General features: G+C 39.6%; 1 protein-coding gene across 1 annotated transcript in view; it reads left to right on the forward strand.

The window, feature by feature from the left end:
• The window catches only part of WDR27 (WD repeat domain 27), a 132,362-nt gene that overhangs the window by 37,144 nt on the left and 75,421 nt on the right, over positions 1-19,797 (forward strand). Inside the window, exons 21-22 of the mRNA XM_069800816.1 lie at positions 6,148-6,245; positions 19,206-19,308. Coding sequence (XP_069656917.1) covers positions 6,148-6,245; positions 19,206-19,308 — 201 coding nt within the window. The remainder of the gene's footprint in view (positions 1-6,147; positions 6,246-19,205; positions 19,309-19,797) is intronic.

Raw genomic sequence — 19,797 nt, forward strand, 5'->3', positions numbered from 1 at the left:
TAGATAAGTCAATAGGAAAATTACACATCAACTATTTTATTACAGTGTATAGTTTAAAGCTGTTGAGTAAATACACATGTGCATTTACATTAAGATAATATGCTAAAATATTTTGTAGACTTATAAAAATATGCAGAATGCTGTGTGTAAATTTGAAAATCTCTCTCTGTGGCCTTTTAAATAAAATGAATGCAAAAGTCTTCTGTCTCTCAAGAATCAAGAAACCCTTGTTTTGCTTATCAAAATCTGCAGTAATTGCAGTGAAGCCAGAGTAGAATTCTTTATAGTTCCTTCTCTTGAAATCTGCCCAAAATATACTGGCTAAAATCAATGAGTTCACCACCACCACCCCCCCCGCCAATTCTCTAATGACTGTCAGTGGTCAGAATCATCACTTTACGTTTTGTAGAGTATAGCACATCCCTTGTTTCAGTGGCAGTTATCCCTGTGATGAAGCCTTGATCCAGTAATTGTATGCTGAAAATTATAAAACACTCTACTGAATCATTACTTGCCACAGCTTATCTTTCTTTAGCAGGAATGTTTTGAATCTTTCTGACTGTAATTAGGTCGTAAAATCAGACTGTATCCTTGCCTGAGATATTCAGTCAGCAACCTTCTGTACAGTTGTAAGTACAGTTGATGAAAACTTGTCCCTTATCTGAAGCTTGAATTATGCAAGGTAATCTCAGTTCTTCTTAACACTTTGTAAAATATTGCAGATGAATGTAGAGTATGTAGTCACACAGTGCACATATATAGAATAAGTACATGGAATGTTTGCTATTGTAGGCTAGCAAATTGCTGCAGTGGTCCTTCTTTTCAGGTGAGGTGTGCATCTGGTGGTGGTTCTGCCCATCCTTACTGACTCTTCTCCCTCTTCCTTGGAGACAAGAACAGTGGCAGCAACCAGATGGGGCTTCCAGCTTGTCTTCTATCTTGTCACTCTTCTCCCTTTCTCATTGGCAACCTCTGTGAAAACTGTACTGCCTCAAGCTTCCTGACAGTTTGCTGGAGCTCCAGAATAACCATCCTATGGCTGAAGCCTGCACCTCTGATCCTGTGCCGCTTGGCCAGTTTACATCTCCAAAGCTATGTCACCAGTTGAAGCTAGGCTGTGTCTCTCTATATCATTACAGGTGCTCTGCCTCTCCAGCTATGAGTCTTCACTTCTCTATCTCCTACAACCTCTTTCCTTTCTCCTCCTTCTCATACTTAATTCCTTCACTCTAGTAGAATCCTCCCTGCCCCATGCTGTTCCAGTCACCCACAACCATGTAGTTAGTGTTGTTCCCAGAGCTTCTTTGCCCTGATTATGTCTTCCCTTCTCACCACCTTGAACCTCAGTGTCTTGCAAGAGTCCAGAGGAGACAGATGCAAGGACTGGAAGAAACTAGATTTGGGGAAATAATGGCCATGAGGGAGGAGAAGGATGCAGGGAACTGAAGAGAGCAGTATCGGTAAAGCTCACTCCCAGAAGGCTGGGACTTCTGCTTTAGTACAAAGAATAATTCTAAACATCTTTAAATAAAAGGCAGTAGCACAGTTAGAAAGTCTTCCCATTTTAAACTCAGCTTTTAATGCAAAGGATTACTTCAGAAATGAAAAATTCAATAGTATAATGCTGAAGAAAAATTACAAAAATTGAATGGAAGCTGGGGAAAAATTGTCATTACTGTGACTCAGAGCAGAAAGAAATGTAAGAAAAAAATCTTGGCTGGTAAGTCTTTAAAGACCGTAGTTTCCCTGTTTGCACAAGGTAAGAAGCTGCCCTATGTTGTTACATGTTTATAGTGAGATGAAGAATAATGAATACATTGACTTGAAAAACTTAAATTGCAACAGTGGTTGAGAGTAATGTATGTCTATATATATACACTGTATATATATGTATGCCAACAGATATATAAATATTTTCACACTATGCCTTTCCATCTATAGTATTTCAGTGACTTGACTGTGTTTTCTTCAGGTCTTTCCTTATATTCTACAGAACAGTATTTTGTGCTGTGAATTTTTGTTCTTTTGTCACCACCAGGGAAGGCAAATCAGAGCAAGATAGTAGCAAGCATCTCTCAGATGGGAGATAGGTATTCTGAAACTTATAAAAAGGCCATTTTAGAGCTAGACTTATGGGGCTATGACAAATGTAAAGTATTGGATAAAGAAAAACAGTAGAAGGAAAAGAGGAAGCTGGGCAAAATCGTAACAAAAAAACCCTCACCTAGGGAATCTCACGTAAGGAAGAAGTTGTTCTGGGTAGTGTGCTTACTACCAGATTTTTGTTTATGTATTTGTATTACTTGTGGCACATTACTTCCCATTTATCATCTACTTTAGATTAGTACAGTTATTTAGGATTTGATACATAAAGAACCCTTATTCCTGGACCCAAAATAGCACAACTTTGGCTACCAAAGTTCAGGAGGGGAAACCACAAAAGACATGCCTAGTTCTTGAAGCTCCGTATATGATTAAAGCTTGCACAATTAAATTGCTTGCAGAACTTTAGGCCTTATACTGCTTGCTTAGAACCTCTATAATCTTGATTTAATTGAGCATATTAATATGTATTACTCCAAACCTCAGCGTATTTTTGTTTCCTTAAAAAGCATTTTAGCACCAAATTCCCCTGAAGCGCTCAGGGCATACCATATAATGACAATACAAAGCTTGCCTTTCTTTGTATACAGGTTCTTCCAGCAGTAACAAAACTAATTAAGCACCCTTTCTAAAGGATTTTAAGGCTGTGTCCTTAAATATCACCTTCCAAATCCACCACAAAAACTCCAATTTGACTATTGTGTTTTTTATAACCTTCACCTCTCCACCACATGCACTTTCAGTTTTGTTCCCTAAACAGCCCTCCCCATCACAACCTTATCTTCTTGTCATGTCCTAATTACTAGTTGACTGAGAGGCATGCCAGACTGCACACCTGTTGTAAATTACTGTTGTGTTGGCTGGTTAATGGCTTGCAAACAAAATCACTTTCCTTAATGGCTGTGCTGGTTTGAATTTCTCTCTGCTAATAACTCATTTACATGTATCTTGTGGAAACATAATTATTGTAAGACCTTTATCTCTCTGTCAGATTGGATTTAAATAGTGAAGCAGGTTAAAAAAAATTCTGGGTGGGAATCAGCAGAGAGTACAATTGCATAAGCATCATTTCATGAGGAAACTGGGCTAAATACATGGTCCTGCGGAGGTGCGGTGGTGATACTGCTGCAGGTTTGTGTAATAGCTTACTTTTCAGAGCGCTTGCTTAGGAGCTGGTGGAAAGAGCTTCATTGGTCTCCTCAGCCTGAGGAAACTGGTGGAAATCTCCCACTTTTCAGTCATCGGCTGGTGTTGAGGGTCACTCTGTTATTCCCTGAACCTGTGTCTGGTTTCCAGACCCTACTCTCAGAACTGCTTATGATATTTTAGTGCAGGGTGTTACTAGACCCAAGTGATGTCATTAAGCTCATTCTGAGGCAATGAGCGAATGTTGCCTTTCTGGCTGTAGTAGCTTCACCTCACTCTGATAAGTAGTCTTTAGCCATCTTACACCAAGCCTATCAAGGCAAGCATCCTAAGCTGATAATAAGGGATTTACACTGCGCTAAGTTGTTTTGTTCAACCAGTGATTTCCAACTTGATGATTTTGGTTTGATAAATAGGATCAACTAATGGAACTTGATTATCAATGATTACCAAAGTATTATGTGACTTTTCATGGTTCCATTGTTTTGCATACTAACTTTTAAGAAACATAGTATAATGAATTGATTGAAATATCAAAACCTGTTCCTGTTTTAGAGTTAGGAACCTCTGAGATACAGAAATAGATGGCAATTTGAGATCAGACCACACAGATTCAGAGCTTTAGTGTTAGCAATACATTTGTAGTGCTGCAAAGCGTGCTCTTTGAACAGGAATCTATCAGTATCAACCACAAATATTTGGATGCTATTATGTTCTGCTAGCAAACACAGTTATAGATTACATTCATTTTCAGAGAAACAACAAAGTCTCTAGTTTTCTGCCTAGACCCTTTTGTTTCAAAAGTCATTGGTCCATTAATCAGGAAATGTACATGATGTGAAGGCTGAAAAATGTAATAGGCAACTCAGAAGTTTCAGTTAGTTAACTTTTTCCTAGCCATAGTGACAAACCTATCTGAAGGTATGTGCTTCCCTGGAAGATGTGGAGTGTTTTCTGAGACATCTATTAATCAATGCCTTTAGCATAAGCCAGCTGCACTGTTTGGATATCAGTGGTGTTCATATGGAATTAGTGAATGAGATAGGGATTCTGTTGAACCATGTCCTTAAAGCAAAATTTTATGTAGAAGTTGCAATGTAGTTAGTCTAGAGAGAAGCTGAAGAAGAATTACAGTGGTGGATGAGGAAGACGATGAGGCATAGACAAATGATTTGTCTGTCAGAATGAATATAGCTTGAAGAGTATGTTAGAACACGCTACTTTTTGCATTAGATTCTTATAAATTATAGATTATCATAAATTAATGGACTGTAAAAGCACAAAGAGATAAATAAAATTCAACCTGTGTATTATCCCAACTAGTATATATTTTCTTGTCTTCTACAGCAATATTCAGTGGCAAATATAGTTTGAAGATACAAGTATAGCTTTGTATTAGTAAAGTATATTACTAAAAAAGTGCCAGGGCAGGAAAGGAACAAAGAGATTACACTTCTTCTTACCTGTATTACTGTAAGTGTGTTCTAAAGTAAAGGAGTAGTGCGTGAAGTAAATGTGTTTGTGTCAGTAGAACTTTTTGTATTGCACTCTGTGATCACTGCTGACTGAAGAAAGGGATAGTGAGTAAAAGTTTCAAAAACACAAAAAGAAGGGAGGCTCTCTAACTTTTAATGAATACTATCCTTTGAACAACTATTGTCTTTCTCTTTTACAATTACTCTTTTTTTATAGTTATACACAGCTAATGTGAGAATGTGTAGACTTTGTTGGGAAATCTGTTGCACAGTGCATTTTAGTTCATCTGTTAGAGCACGCTGTGGTAATCCTTAGTTTAGGAAGGAAACCTGCTTGAAGCAAAGTAAATGAAAGCTCCTATAGTCTTTTTAATGCGGAGTGCCCTGCTTTGTCTTGCCGTTTGGGGAATTCTATTGACTAAATACTAGAGCATTTTCCAGCTATACGCCAGTTTTCATAACGAATAGAAGATTCCTGGCAGTCAAGCACTGATTGCGGGAAATGGCCTTGAGGTTTCTGTGATGTATTCAGCCAAATCAAGAATGTGAATGGTGGGGGAAGGAAAAAAGGAGTTTTAACTGTTTATATTTAGTTCCCTGGAGAAAGAAGTTTGTAGCCAGCAAAAAGGACAGGATTTGCCAATATGGATGTTAAAAAATCAGAGGTTTAAAGATAGACTGGATTTAATTATTTAAAGGTACAAAGCCAAAATCAGTCCTGTTATGAATGAATGCAATTGCTACTGAAGTCAATGGGAAGTGTGCCCACTTATGCCAGAGCTAAACATGGCTTATAATTAAATGTTGGACTACTTTTTGATCTCTCCCTTTCCCCACCCTTATTTCCTCCCCTAAACATCCCATAATGTCTTGTGCAATCACAGAATGATTTTCCCCTACATCCCATAATGAATCCCATACCCTGATAGGTAGTAATCCCCATCAGTCTGTGAGATGACCCAGAGAGCCTCTCCCATTGACTCATCATGGTGGGTGTCACCCCTGGACCAAAGGGCTCATGGCTGTCCTGGGACAACGCTGAGAAGTGCTCCATATCTCTGACTGGGTTATAGGGGTTCCTCCACATGCCAACTTTCCTCTGCACTCCTTTGTGTGTGTGCAGACAAGCTTTTTATCACATAACCTAACAAACATTCATTGTTTATTTTTTACATGGAATAAATTCTTCACTGAGAGGGTGGTTGGTCACTGGAACCGGCTCCCCAGGGAAGTGGTCACAGCACCAAACCTGTAAGAGTTTGGGGAGCATCTGGACAATGCTCTTAGTCATAAGGTTTAGTTTTAGGTAACGAGCAGGGAGTTGGACACCCTATGGGTCCCTTCTAATTTAAGATATTTTATGACTCTATAAATATTTAGCACCGCAAGAATAGTTACCTGAAACTGATTTCGTATTTTACAGGGGTCATCCTTCAGCACTCAGCAACCTGAAGCTTACAATCTTTTCATGACCACAGCTGCAGGTGATGGCATAAAACTGTGGGATTTAAGAACACTGAGGTAAGGCTGAATTAGGTACCTTGGAATAAAAAGCCATGCTTTATCTTTATTCAGAATTGTCATACTTGCTGTGGTATACCAGTAGAAATTTGGATGTGGAATCAGATCTACAGTCAGGCCTTTAAAAAAGAAAATTAAAGGCTAGTTGGAATTTACTAATTTTAAGAGACCAAACAAAATGCTGGTTCCTCAGTTGTAGTTAGTTATGTGGAAGCCATTAAATGGTCAAGATTTATCACCCATGTTTGCGTACCTTTGTAGATCTAATTAGATATACAAAATAGTATATTGAACTGAATGCTATGGTATTTCCAAAACAGCATGTCATTACAACTAAAGGAGGTAAAATTTATCTTCCAGCTTTTAAAATACAAATGTCATTGTAACAACATTATTACAAATCATGTATGTAGTGCTATAAATTTGCATAATACTTTATCCTAAACTCAGAATAAACTGCTACACTTTTTCTAAAAACCTTTCAGTGTTGTACCTGGGAAAGCTGTGGGACAAAGGGAGAGAGTGGTGGGGAGGGAACATTGCTCAGGAAAGGAAATACTTGGGGCAGCCTCTGTTGTGCAGGCTGAAAGATTATGTTTAAAAGAAAAGGGGTTTGGACAGGAGGATGTTTAAGTTTTAAAGAATAATTTCATATTTGCTTTGTGTGTATGTAAACATATACTTATTGAAAGATTTAATATAATTTTTCTAGTACTGAATTTTCTATTTAGGAAATGCTTAATGAACCTTTCGTTTATTTCCATCTTTCTGTGGTAGGAATACATTAAATCTATAGGGGGCATATATGTTCTTGCCAAAAGCATTGCTGTATTACCTACACTGAATGTCAGAAAGTAATGAAACTAGAGACTGCTGGGGTTGGAATCTGTTACCTTCTTATGTTTTTCTAATAAGCTGCTCAAACTGTGTTGCTGAAGAGTAATGAAAAAGTAGAAAGCTTTTCACAGATCACTTATCTGTCTCTTTGTTTCTAAATACTAATATAAGTAGAGCAGGTGAATGGTAAAATAGTTAAAGTGTAAAATCTGGGCAATCAATTAAATGAAGAGAGGAATAATTTATGTATGTTCTTGCTCTATATTTAATTTGGCAGAGTCAGTGTATTCTAGTATCCACTGAGTTCTATTAGCCAAACTTCAAAAAAGTAATTCAAGTCCTTAATGACACATATTTTAAGGGTGCTTATTAGGTATTATGTATATGTGTGTGTGTTTATTACACATTACACAGTGATCAATGGTAGTAACTGTTGTAGAGAAGAAATAGAGAAAATAAATCATGATTTTTCACTTGCTAGTAACTTTCAGGAAAAAAAAGACAAACAATTTTTAAAAATGAAATTTTCACTCATTGCTCAGACCAGAGATTGAGTCTTCTGTATTTTAAAATCTATTCTTGAGTTCTCATAAGGAAGAAAACTGTTCACTTTTTCCTAATGTGTTCACCAGGTGTTTTTCACATAAATAAATGTGAAGCAGCTGAGTTTGGAAAGCTCTATCTGAACTTGGAACAAGTCTGCACTGAAGTGTTAGGTCTACTATACCATTACACAGACTGAAAACTTTTGCTTTTTTTTTTTTTGTTCTTAGGTCTTGTCCAATCAAATCCAGTTCATCTCTTGCACTGTTGGGTGCTTACAGGAGAGATTAGTTCCTAAACAATCTTATGGTGGGCCAGTATCTTTAATCTCTTAAAGTTGTTGATTTGTAAAGCTGGTGCATCAGCCATTACTGTGTTTTGAATGGTCCCTCTGGAATGACCTCTCTTTGTTTCTGCTTTGGGTTTGCCAGAATAGGGTTTGTTTAGTGAAATCTTTGTCCAGTGTTCTTGAAATATAGCAAAGGTAAGTCCACCTTCTCATTTATACTGTTTGCAGTGTTGTGGATAGTAACACTAACTGCAAGATCTCAACTTTATTGTTTGTTGATTTTGTTCTAAATATTTGCCCTAGACATCCACAGTGAAAACTGTTTTGCTTTTGTTTAATCTGCTTGTTGCCCTTAATGAGTTCTATCCATTTTTACTTTCTTTAATAATACTGTAAAGTAAGAAATTCTGATTAAACAGGGAAAAAAACCCTGCAGCATGGTGCTCTTGAAAGCTGCAGTTGAAAGCATGGGAAATAATTTTCAGAGTAACTCTGCACAGTTTCCCTGGGACTTTTAGTTGTTTCTTTATTCAGTTTCTTTGATGACGGTTCCTTTTTTTATTCTTCTGACATGCATTCCTTTCCTCATCATTGACTGAGGAATCAGCAGGATGCTCAGGTTCTTTTTTGATCTTTGCTTAGAGTAAATCTTCAGACATGTTATCCTGGCCTGCAGCTTTATAGGTTTTGAATATATATATATATTTTTTTTTTTTTTCTCTCTGACTTCCACAAGAATTTTTCCATTCAGTCTGTATTATCAAACTACATTTTTTTCCAGTGAAAGTTCATTTAATTTATCTTTTCCTTTGTTCTTGAAGTTGGTGAGAGTATTTTGCAACTTCCATTTTCATTATTCTTACTGGATAAAGCTGTGAATCTGTCTGTTTCTTTTACTATTGACAATCTGGAGGCATTCCAAGATTGCTTCAGAGAGTGCCAGAGAGTGTTATGGGTTCCTCTGAAGGTGGTACAAGAAAAGGCATTTTAACTCTCTGATGTTGTCAGCCAACCTCACACAGCCAGGTCATCTTGCCAATAAATGAGGGAATCTTGGATGCTGCTAGTGACTTTTGGATTTACTTAGACTCCTGCTTCATTTGCTTTGAAATGCATGGATTTGTAAAGTTTCATCTGAAGGTTTTGAATATTTTTATGCTTCTCCTGCATTCTCCTCATTTATAACTGTAGCTAAGAAAAGCTCCAGACAATCTACAAAGCATACTTACAAATAAAGAACCAAGGAAAATAGATCTTTTTGGAAGAAGAACCAACTCTGGCTACTCTTCTTCCAAGTTAGGATAATGAACTATGAGGCTTTATGAATACATGCATTAGGGTAAGATAATGACCTTTGGCCAACTTCCAAGGCATTGTGAAGAGCAATTTAAGTCTATCTTGTCTAACAGATCGGCTACTTGGAGAACAAGTAAAAATACCTTCTCTTGGGTCCAAGGTGGAAGCAGTGAACACAGGAGTTAGACTGAGGTGCAGTGGGAATCTGAATGAGAAGAATGTTAAAGTTACCAGCTTTAGGATTACCAAGAAAGATTCAGACTGCCTGTTTTTAGTGACTAGGTTCATGAACATACAGGGCAGTGAGAGACAGAATATCCCAGTTCTGTAAAACCAATGCATAGAAAAAGTGCAGAAACTTAGGAATTGAGGAAAATTCCATTCCCTTACACAGTAAACCCATAACAACCCAAAATGGCAGACTAGACTAAATACCAGCTGCTTTAATATGTTCATTTGTCACTTAAATTTCACGTGACAGTTTTCAATTCTGTTCTACCAGTCTCGATCCTTTTAATTTCTCATTTCCTCCCACTTGTAGATTAGATAATTCTGCGCATTAAAGCATCCAGAAGAAAGGAAGTTTCTTTCATTCACTATGTTAAGAGGAAACTATCAATTTAAAGTGTTGCCTTCTTGACTTTGTTAAATGCATTTTGAATATTGACTAAACACGTAGTTGTAGCACCAGCTCACATTCACTGGCAAAGTTACATGAATACCCTCATCTTCATGACTGCCTGATGATATTGAGAAAAATCAGTTGTCCAGATTTCTGCAGCAGTTTGCTCTTTCCCTTGCATGATTCATTCCAAAGAGTCACTTCCCTAAGAGAGGTTCTAGAATTTGAAGCAGCGTAAGCTTTTCTTCCCCAAGACGGATTTCAGATCTTCTGCAAAGCTTTTAGGCACTGATGTGGACCTTCTGTGCTCATCATTAAAATGTGACTAAAGTCATGGTGCAGTAAAGCTTCATTCTTTGTGACGCTAATTGCATGGCCTGGCTTGGTCACAGATTTTCAGATATGTCTTGAAAGTTACAGACTGCACTATGAGGGGCCTGAGCACACCACTGGGCCTTAATTGCCCTGATCAGCCTTGGACCCCCCACCCATGCACTCTCTGCTTCTTGCTTCAGGCACTCCATTTAAGCTCAGGCCTGGACATTTAGTCCTTGCCTGAACTATGTTATTGATGTACCTGTCTCAAGTCTTGCCTCCGGCCTTGTTTCCTGCGTGGATCTTGACCTACATTGTAGATAGTTTGCCTTGAGTTCTGTCTCCAGCTGATCCATGTTGCAGTCCTGCCTCCAGCCCTGTATCTGGCTCCATGTCCTGCTGCTCCTGACTGGACTCCCAGGATGGACCCTGGACCTGGTTCATCACCTCACTTTTTCTGGGACGGTCAATGGACCTTGTTATCAGCACACTACTCTGCCCACCCTATTCAGATACAGTGGGACAGTGCCCTGGTCAGTGACGACACTGTGCCATGACCACCACTGGCTTCTCACTCATTTTCCCTTTTGTAGCAGCCTGCTCTTGCTGCACTCTGACATGCATATTCACCATTATATTTATTTCTCACATAAGGTGCACAAGTCTGCAAAATGCACTAAGGAATGCCTTGTGATGTTTTTATTTCTGTTTCTGCTCCAAAAAAAAAGTGCTGATAAGTTGGTCATGGTAATTACCAAGCTTGAGATCCATGTAGCTAGTTGGAATCCAAAAGCTGCTTAATGTTCTAAGCAATACTCCTAACTTGAAAGTAACTCCTTCTACTTCTGAAAGGTATAGTAACATAGGTAGTATATAAACAGATTAAGATAATGCAAGGTCAATACCTCTGTGCAGGGAAGCCATGCACTGATGAATTTGCTAGATTGTGAGCATGATCAGCGTATGAATATGCTGATCATTCAACCTAGGTGAATAACTGAAGAAAGATTTACTGATTTTGCAGAGGTTGTCCGATAGAAACATTTTTGGGTGAGTGAAGAGTTGCTCAGGTCTTTTCATGTGCTGATGTGAAAAAATACTCTTGTCTCTGCTCTTATCAGCCATTGCCTTCCCTTTGAAGGAAGAACACCTGAATCAACAGCAGACTTCTTAATCTAAGACACTTAGTGTTTGGCAGAATATGAAATGAAGTGAGGCACAAGTTGTCTTTGTAGCTGCAGCTTGGGTGTTTTTTATATGTTGCCTTACAATATCTGTTCAGTAATTGTTCCTATCTCTAGCTGGCCAAGAAGACATAGTTTCTATAAATTTCTGAGGAAAAGGCCCTTCAGAAAGGGCAAGAAGGAGGACCCAGGGAACTACAGGCTGGTCAGCTTCACCTCAATCCCTGGGAAGGTGATGGAGCAGTTAATCCTGGAAACTATTTCCAGACACATAAATGACAAGGTATTAGTCTGGAGTAGTCAGTATGGATTCACTAAGGGGAAGTCATGCTTGACCAATTCAATAAACATCTATGATAAAATTAGTGGTTTGTAAGGTGAGGGGGGAGCAGTGGATATTGTCTACTGTGACTTCAGTAAGGCTTTCAAAGCTGTCTTCCATAACATCCTCATAGAGAAGCTGATGAAGTATGGGCTGGATGAGCAGACAGTGAGGAGGCTTGAAAACTGCCTGAATGGGAACCTCAGAGGGTGGTGATGAGTGGCATGAAGTCTAGTTGGAGGCCAGTAACTAGCAGTGTACCCCAGGGATCAGTACTGGTTCAAATCCTGTTCAACATCTTCATTGACAATTGGATGATGGGGCAGAGTGTAGCAAGTTTGCTGATGACACAAAACTGAGAGGAGTGTCTGATACACCAGAAGGTTGTGCTGCCATCCAGAAGGACTTCAACAGTCTGGAGAAATGGGCTGACAGGAGCCTCATGAAGTGCAACAAGGGGAAGTGCAAAGTCCCCTTGGCACCAAGCGCAACCCCCAGGCACCAGTATATACTGGGGGTGTGACTAGCTGGAAAGCAGATTTGCAGAAAAGGACATGGGGGTCCTGGTGGACACCAAGATGAACATGAGCTAGAAATATGCCCTTGTGGCAAAGAAGGCTAATGATGTCCTGGGCTGCATTAGGACAAGTGTTGCCAGCAGGTTGAGGGAGGTGGTGCTTCCCCTCTCTGTAGCACTGGTGAAACCACACTGGCTCTGTGTGAGCAGGGAGGTTGGATAAGACAACCTCCAGAGCTGCCTACCAACCTCAACCATGACGTGACTCTGTGATTCTATGAAATTATCATTTGCTTTTCTCTATTTGCTACAGAAATATAGAGATAGGAAACTTGCTGGGGGAATGGATGTAACGTTGCATAAGAGAGCAGGATGGACAATAACAACTGAAATTGGGAATTAATTTAGAAGGAAGGAATGGGACAGTTGTGCTATGCTGTCAGATGTGCTCATTATCTACCCAGAGGTGGGGAGAGCAGGGAAAAGTTATTACTGCCCAATTTAGAGGTCTGAGCTGCTACTATGGTATGTGTGGGGAGGTAGATGTGACAGCTGCTAGATTACCATTGCAGGTAATGAGATTGGCAGGGGCAAGGTGTTGGGAGGAGGTCCCAACCACCACCACAGTAACACCTTTGGTGGCAGGAGCAGCCTGCCTCTGACTCGCACTGCGAACAGTTGAGGAATAGAAGTCCAGCTGCTCTAATGCTGTTTGCTGCCGAAATAGCCATTCTTCATCTCTTTCTGGAAAAAAGGCAGTGAGTGCTTATTGGAGCACAGTGAAGATATTTGAAGAATATTGGACTACTTGGACATACTGAATTTCTTCTGCAGAATACTCAGATGCATGATAATCCTTTGATGCACGATCCCAGGGAAAATAAGTTTCACCCTCTTTCAGCCTCTGAAAAGATTTGCCAATTGTATAAAGATAGTTTTAGACATTAAGGTAAAATCTCCAACTAGTATTATGATCCTGTGCAACTAGATCATAAGCTCTCCTGGCAACATATTTTAGTAGAATTCCTGTAGCCACATGGAACTCATCTTATACATTTTCTAACAATTACACTTTGAGACCCTTAGGGTCAGACATACAGTTTGAATGATTGGCCCTTCAATTTTCAGATACTTTTCAGTTTGCTTCTCCACTGTGAACTAACTGCTTGACATCATCCTGAGCAAGATACACATATACACATACTCAGAATTTGATTACTTTTTGTCTCTTCTGAACATGAGGACCCCATGATTTGCCATCTTTTCTTTCCCTGGAGCTTTGAGTCTTGTTATCTGGATTCTGAGGGAAAAAGGGATAAAGCAGTGGCTGGAGTTCCTCCAAGTTCGGGACTAGGAATGCATGAAAGTATACAGGATGGGGAACATGTGGTCCCTGCTGGATGCTGCTGGTGAAAACATGCTGAGCTCCTATGTGAAGGGTTTTGGTGTGTGTTTAAAATGAAACCCATGTGTACAGAACATCTAAGGTAGCTACTACTACTGTCAAGTTATACTTCGATTTTGTAGAGCCTCAGTGGATCTGCTGGTACTGAAGGGTCTCTGAACAAATACCAGAGCGCTGGGACAAAGTAACAGAATACAAGGAAAAGTGGTTAAAAAAAAGAAAACTTTGGTTTGCAGTCAAGATTTTTTTTAATGCAGCAAGTAGAATGAAATAATAGACTAATTTGTGAGAGTACTTCCTGATTTATAAAGACATGTACCATTCTGGTATCTTTCTCTTACAAAGACAGAAAACGTTACCTTTTTTCTAATATTCTGAAAGTTGTTTGCAACATAAAAAGATACATATTTTGGAATGTAGACTAAAAGCTGTACAATGGAGAACATAGGGAAAACTTGGCTGTTTGCTGTCCCATGCAATTACCAGATGTTTGTCATGGTAACCCCTGAAAAGCCCTGACCAGAAAAGCATTCTTAGGAGGCTGGACAGCATGCCAGCTGGCCACGTAAAGCTTGCAATATCCAAAATAAGTTTGATCACCACCTGTTGCTACTTAAAAAAAACCAGGAGGGAAAAAAAAAAGAAAAGCCTGAAATAAGAGAACTCCTAGAATAAGCTAAAATTATACATATAATATCTAGCTGTTTATTCTAGGATTTTTTACCCACTTTTTTCCATTGCTGTGATACCTGGAGATCTCTGGAGTTAACAGATTGCATAACAAAGTTTCTGCTGGATTCTGTGGAAAGTTTAATTGGAATTAATTTTTTTAAATGTCTTTTTAGAGCAGGATTTTGAGGGGGTGGGGAAGTAGCTATACTTGTAATAGAACATACGTCCTGATTATAATGGAAAAGTTGAACAGGAAAATAATTAAGAAAATAGAATCCAGGGTGTTAGTTTTCACTGTGGCCATACTAGCACAAGGACAAGTGGCACTGTCCTATGACTCAGACATTGCTTTCTATTGCTGTGGTGTAGCAGAGAAAAGATGAGTGAAAGCCTTGGAATCCTGTTAGTTCTTATGCATCCATTTATAGGTGGAGTAATTGAGTTATTGGTCACAGATGCAGAGGAGTCAAATTCTTTTGAAAGGAAGTTGTTTGCAGTGATTTATTAGGAGACTCTTCTGTGAAGAAGAAACACCTCATAGAGGAAGTTAGCTTTTACAGGCCCCAAGAATGAGGTCTTAAACACTGAGAACTAGTCCTGACGTCCAGTGCTCTACTTAAAGAAGAATGGTGATCCTGAAGGCATACTCAGGAGCAACAGAGGATATATGAATTTTGTTTATTTTTCTCATGAGGAAATTTCTTTCACAGCATGTTGTATCTTACAAGTATAAGATTAAAAAGAAACCTTTTCTTCAGACATTTCTATGAACATTGTCCATATGTGACAATGAGAAAAGGCACTGAGAAGGACTGTATTTTGGGGGGGGACTCCAAAATTCACAAACAGTGCAACTGGGACTCTGACAGGGACAAGAAAAAACATCATTGAGGCTGAGTTGTGGGAGAGATCTACTCTACACAATGAATAATGTTTGGTAGGAGTCTAACTGAGGGCAAATTCTTGCAATGCCATATCTGACCATGAAGGGGAACAGCAGACAGATGAAACACATCATACTTCATTTTTATTTCTGTCTGTCCGTGGTGGGTTGACCCTGGCTGGATGCCAGGTGCCCACCAAAGCCATTCTATCACTCCCCCTGCCCTCAGCTGGACAGGGTAGAGAAAATATAACAAAGGGCTTGTGGGTCGAGATAAGGACAGGGAGAGATCACTCAACCAATTACTGTCACAGGCAAAACAGACTCAACTTGGGGAAAATAAACTTAATTTATTGCCAATCAACCAGAGTAGGGTAATGAGAAATAAAACCAAATCTCACAACACCTTCCCTCCACCCCTCTCTTCTTCCCAGGCACGACTTCACTCCCGGATTCTCTACCTAACCCCCTCAGCGGTGCAGGGGGATGGGGAATGGGGGTTACAGTCAGTTCATTGCACGTTATCTCTACCGCTTCATCCTCTTCAGGGGCAGGACTCCTCACACTCTTCCCCGGCTCCAGCGTGGGGTCCCTCCCACGGGAGACAGTCCTCTATGAACTTCTCCGACATGGGTCCTTCCCACGGGCTATAGTTCTTCATGAACTGCTCCAGCACGGGTGCCTTCCACGGCGTGCAGTCCTTCAGGAGCACACTGCTCCAGTATGGGTCCCCTATGGGGTCACAAGTCCTGCCAGAAAACCTGCTCCGTGGGCTCCTCTCTCCGCAGATCTGCAGGTCCTGCCAGGAGCCTGCTCCAGCACGGGCTTCCCACGGGGTCACAGCCTCCTTTGGGCATCCAACTGCTCTGGCATGGGGTCCTCCCTGGGCTGCAGGTGGATATCTGCTCCACTGTGAATCTCCCTGGGCTGCAGGGGGACAGCCTGCCTCATCATGGTCTTTCTCACGGGCTGCAGGGGAATCTCTGCTCTGGCACCTGAAACACCTCCTCCCCCTCCTTCTCCACTGACCTTGCTGTCTGCAGGGTTGTCTCTCTTACATGTTCTCACTCCTCTCTCCGGCTGCCATTTCTGTGCCTGCTGCAACTTTTTTCCCTTCTTAAAAATGTTATCACAGAGGCGCTACCACTATTGCTGATGGGCTTGGCCTTGGCCGGCGGTGGGTCCGTCTTAGAGCTGGCTGGTATTGGCTCTGTTGGACATGGGGGAAGCTTCCAGCAGCTTCTCACAGAAGCCACCCCTGTAACCCCCACCCCTGCTACCAAAACCTCACCACACAAACCCAATACACTGTCTAAGATATTTGAAAGACTTGCCCAAAGTAACAATAATACCTTTGCTGCTTAATCACAGAATCACATAATGATTGCAGTTGTAAGGCACCTTTGGAGGTCATCTTGTCTAACTCCCCTGCTCAAGCAGGGTCACCTACAGCTGGTTGTCCATGACCATGTCCAGATGACTTTTGAATATCTCCAAGGAGGGACACTCCACAACGTGTCTGGACAACCTGTGCCAGTGCTCAGTCACCCTCACAGTAAAAAATTGTTTCCTGATGTTCAGACAGAGCCTCCTGTATTTCAATTTTGCCTATTGCCTCTTGTCCTGTCACTGGGCACCACTGAAAAGAGCCCAATTCTGTCTTCTTTAAAGCCTGCCTTCAGCTCATTGATGGCTGATGTCATTGTGAGGCTACTCTCAATTACCTTCAAAAGATCATGGTGATCAGGAGAGGTGTCTGAGGACTCAAGGAAAGTAAATGTCACTCCTATCTTCAAAAAGGGCAAGAAGGAGATCCCAGGGAACTATGGACTGGTCAGCCTCACCTTGATCCCTGGGAAGGTGATGGAACAACTAATTCTGGAAACCATTTCCAGTGACTGAGCACTGGCATGGGTTGCCCAGTGAGGTTGTGGAATTTCGCACCTTGGAGATACTCAAAACCTGTCTGGACACGGTCAACCGACAATAGGTGAGCAGGGAAGTTGGACAAGATGACCTCCAGAGGTGCCTTCTAACCTCAATCATTACATGATTCTTTGAAAGCTGTGGTATGGAAAGCATGTGCTACCCTTTATGTTTTCTTTTAAGTTACCTTACAAAAAGTAAAGTTCTTTGAAAGTATAAATCAAATATGTATTCTGTGACTTGTCCTCCATTGCCTAACCTTTGGAACCATATGTGTTAGAATGCTGCATTTGAGAGGAGACTGAGGTAGCTAACATTCTCCTTTACTGTCAATAGGAAGCTTGAATAGAGGCAGGTTATTCAATGGCCCAAATGCGGCCATTGGTTATTGAAAGTCTCCGAATATTCATGCAAGAGCTATGCGCAAACTGAAGTTGAAGAATGTTTCTACATCTTAGTCACAGTAATTGGCTGTCTTTATAAGTTACTTCTCTTTGAACTGTAGTGTTCACTTAAATTGAGTTATTTATGACAGTTTTAGCGTAGAACTAGCCTGAGGTGAAAGGTCTGGTTACTGTATACTCAAAATGTCCATTGATATCAGTAGTTTTGTTATACAGGAATTCAGCCAAATATATACAATCTGTGAAAGTTCAGAGTTAGGCTCTGTAAAATGATCTGTTTTCATGCATTCAAAAGTGTCTTTTTTTTACGCTTTACTAAGTGATAGCCATTGGATCAATCACAAAGTAATGTTTTTGTTTAAGTATGCTTGTTTTACCTGGGTGAACGAAATCAGCTTGGCATTCAGTGGATTCCTACACATACATGTGTGTCTAAAACAGAACAATGTGGTATAAAAATTTAGAGATTTCTGCACATGGGTTCAGTCAATTGAATTAACATAGCGTCTGTGATTTCACTGGCCAGGAAAAAGTGTATATCACAGGTGTTGGCAGGAGATGTTACTCTTTCAGATTTGTTCCTGGACCTAGCATACATAAAAATAAGAATGTGTGACAGCTGTATTATGGTGAAGTATATTGATTTGTTTTGTAAGGAGAAGGGCAGATTTATAGCATTCATAATAAAGGCAAAAGAAGAATACAGGTTATTATAAGTCTGTTTTGAAATGATACCTTGTGGGTATAAAAATAAAGCTCTGAAATGGTGTATACATATGTAAATGATACTTCTTGTATTAAAATATCTTTTAACATTGAAGCAACTCAATACTACTTTTTTCCTTAGTTTTGTAGTGACTACAAAGCTATCACAGTTCTTTACAACCACAGATTTTTTTTAGGTGGATATTATCTTCATCTCATTAAAAACATTATTATTTTTAAATGGTTCAAGTGTGCTCAGCTATCAAAAACTTACTCCACAATGCTACTTGCAATATTAACATGAAAAGTAGGAAATAATTAATTCCTTGTGTTAAATTTAAACGCATTCCTTCCTTTAGACCGTATTAACATGGACAGGTAAGAAGTTATCTACAGTTGTAGGGTAGATAGATAGCTAGATTTATCAGTTTGGGATGTCGTTGGGATATTGCCTTTCTTGAATTTACAAGATAGAATAATTTATTGCATGGAGTAGGAATGTAAATAGAGCAACACAGATTAAATATCCAGATTTGGGTATAAGAAAAGCAAGCAATAATTATTCATGTTATGATTCCACATACTGGATCTTCATTTGATATAAATGAGGGAGGTTTCTAAAGTTTCACAGAGCAGACTGGCTTTCACAACACCCCTCCCTTAATGCAGGGGAGTTTGACTTTCCCTGCTGAGATGGCTAACTAGGGGTAGTCTAATGGTAGGCATCACAGCTCCTCATTTCTAAATACTAATGATGTTTCTCTCTATCTTTGTAAACTAAACAAGGCAAAAGCATGGTTTTGAGCATTGTCCTGGGGTAGTTTTGTGTGTTCATTTTATTTTTATTTGCTAATATTCTTTAATGTCTTCCAATTTTGTCAAAATCCTACTGTGGAGATATTTAAAACTTAATTTGTGGATTTGCCTTAGTAAATTTATAGACTAAGAAAAATGGATGAGACTTCAGCAGGATTTCATGAAAATGGCACTAGAAGAGCTAGTTTTTAGCTGGTATTAATAAGACTGAAATTTCTCTGAAGGTGTGAACGTCGTTTTGAAGGGCACAGTAGCCGCTCCTATCCATGTGGAATTTCAGTATCTCCTTGTGGACGGTTTATAGCCACTGGATCAGATGACAAATGTGTAAGTAATGTTTTTGCTTATTTTCCTTCTAAGACGGTTTATAGCCACTGGATCAGATGACAAATGTGTAAGTAATGTTTTTGCTTATTTTCCTTCTAAACTATAGAAGCTACTTGTGTTGTACACAAAGTAGTCTTTTTATGCATGTTTCTAGGATTCAGCTTAATGTGCAAAACTGAGGTCTATTATACTTTCATATATGTCATTTATATGTAGCAGTTACATATGATTCCTGATCTGTATGTTCTTGATTTTGCCTGAAAAATCCCTGAACAACCAAATCTTAACGCTCAAAGTAATTGTTAAAAGCTTGTTTCTAGAAGTTTTCATAGTGCTTGACTCTGAATTGTCAAGTGCCATCAAAGATGAGAAGAATGGTATCCCCTGTAGCACAGTATCATGTAGTGTGTACATATCCGACCACTGGGAACTATGTAGCAACAACATATTAATTTACTTAAGCTCCCAAACACAGGGTGATGAATCTTT

The sequence above is a fragment of the Haliaeetus albicilla genome, chromosome 13, assembly GCF_947461875.1.
Source record: "Haliaeetus albicilla chromosome 13, bHalAlb1.1, whole genome shotgun sequence".
Taxonomy (NCBI): Eukaryota; Metazoa; Chordata; class Aves; order Accipitriformes; family Accipitridae; genus Haliaeetus; species Haliaeetus albicilla.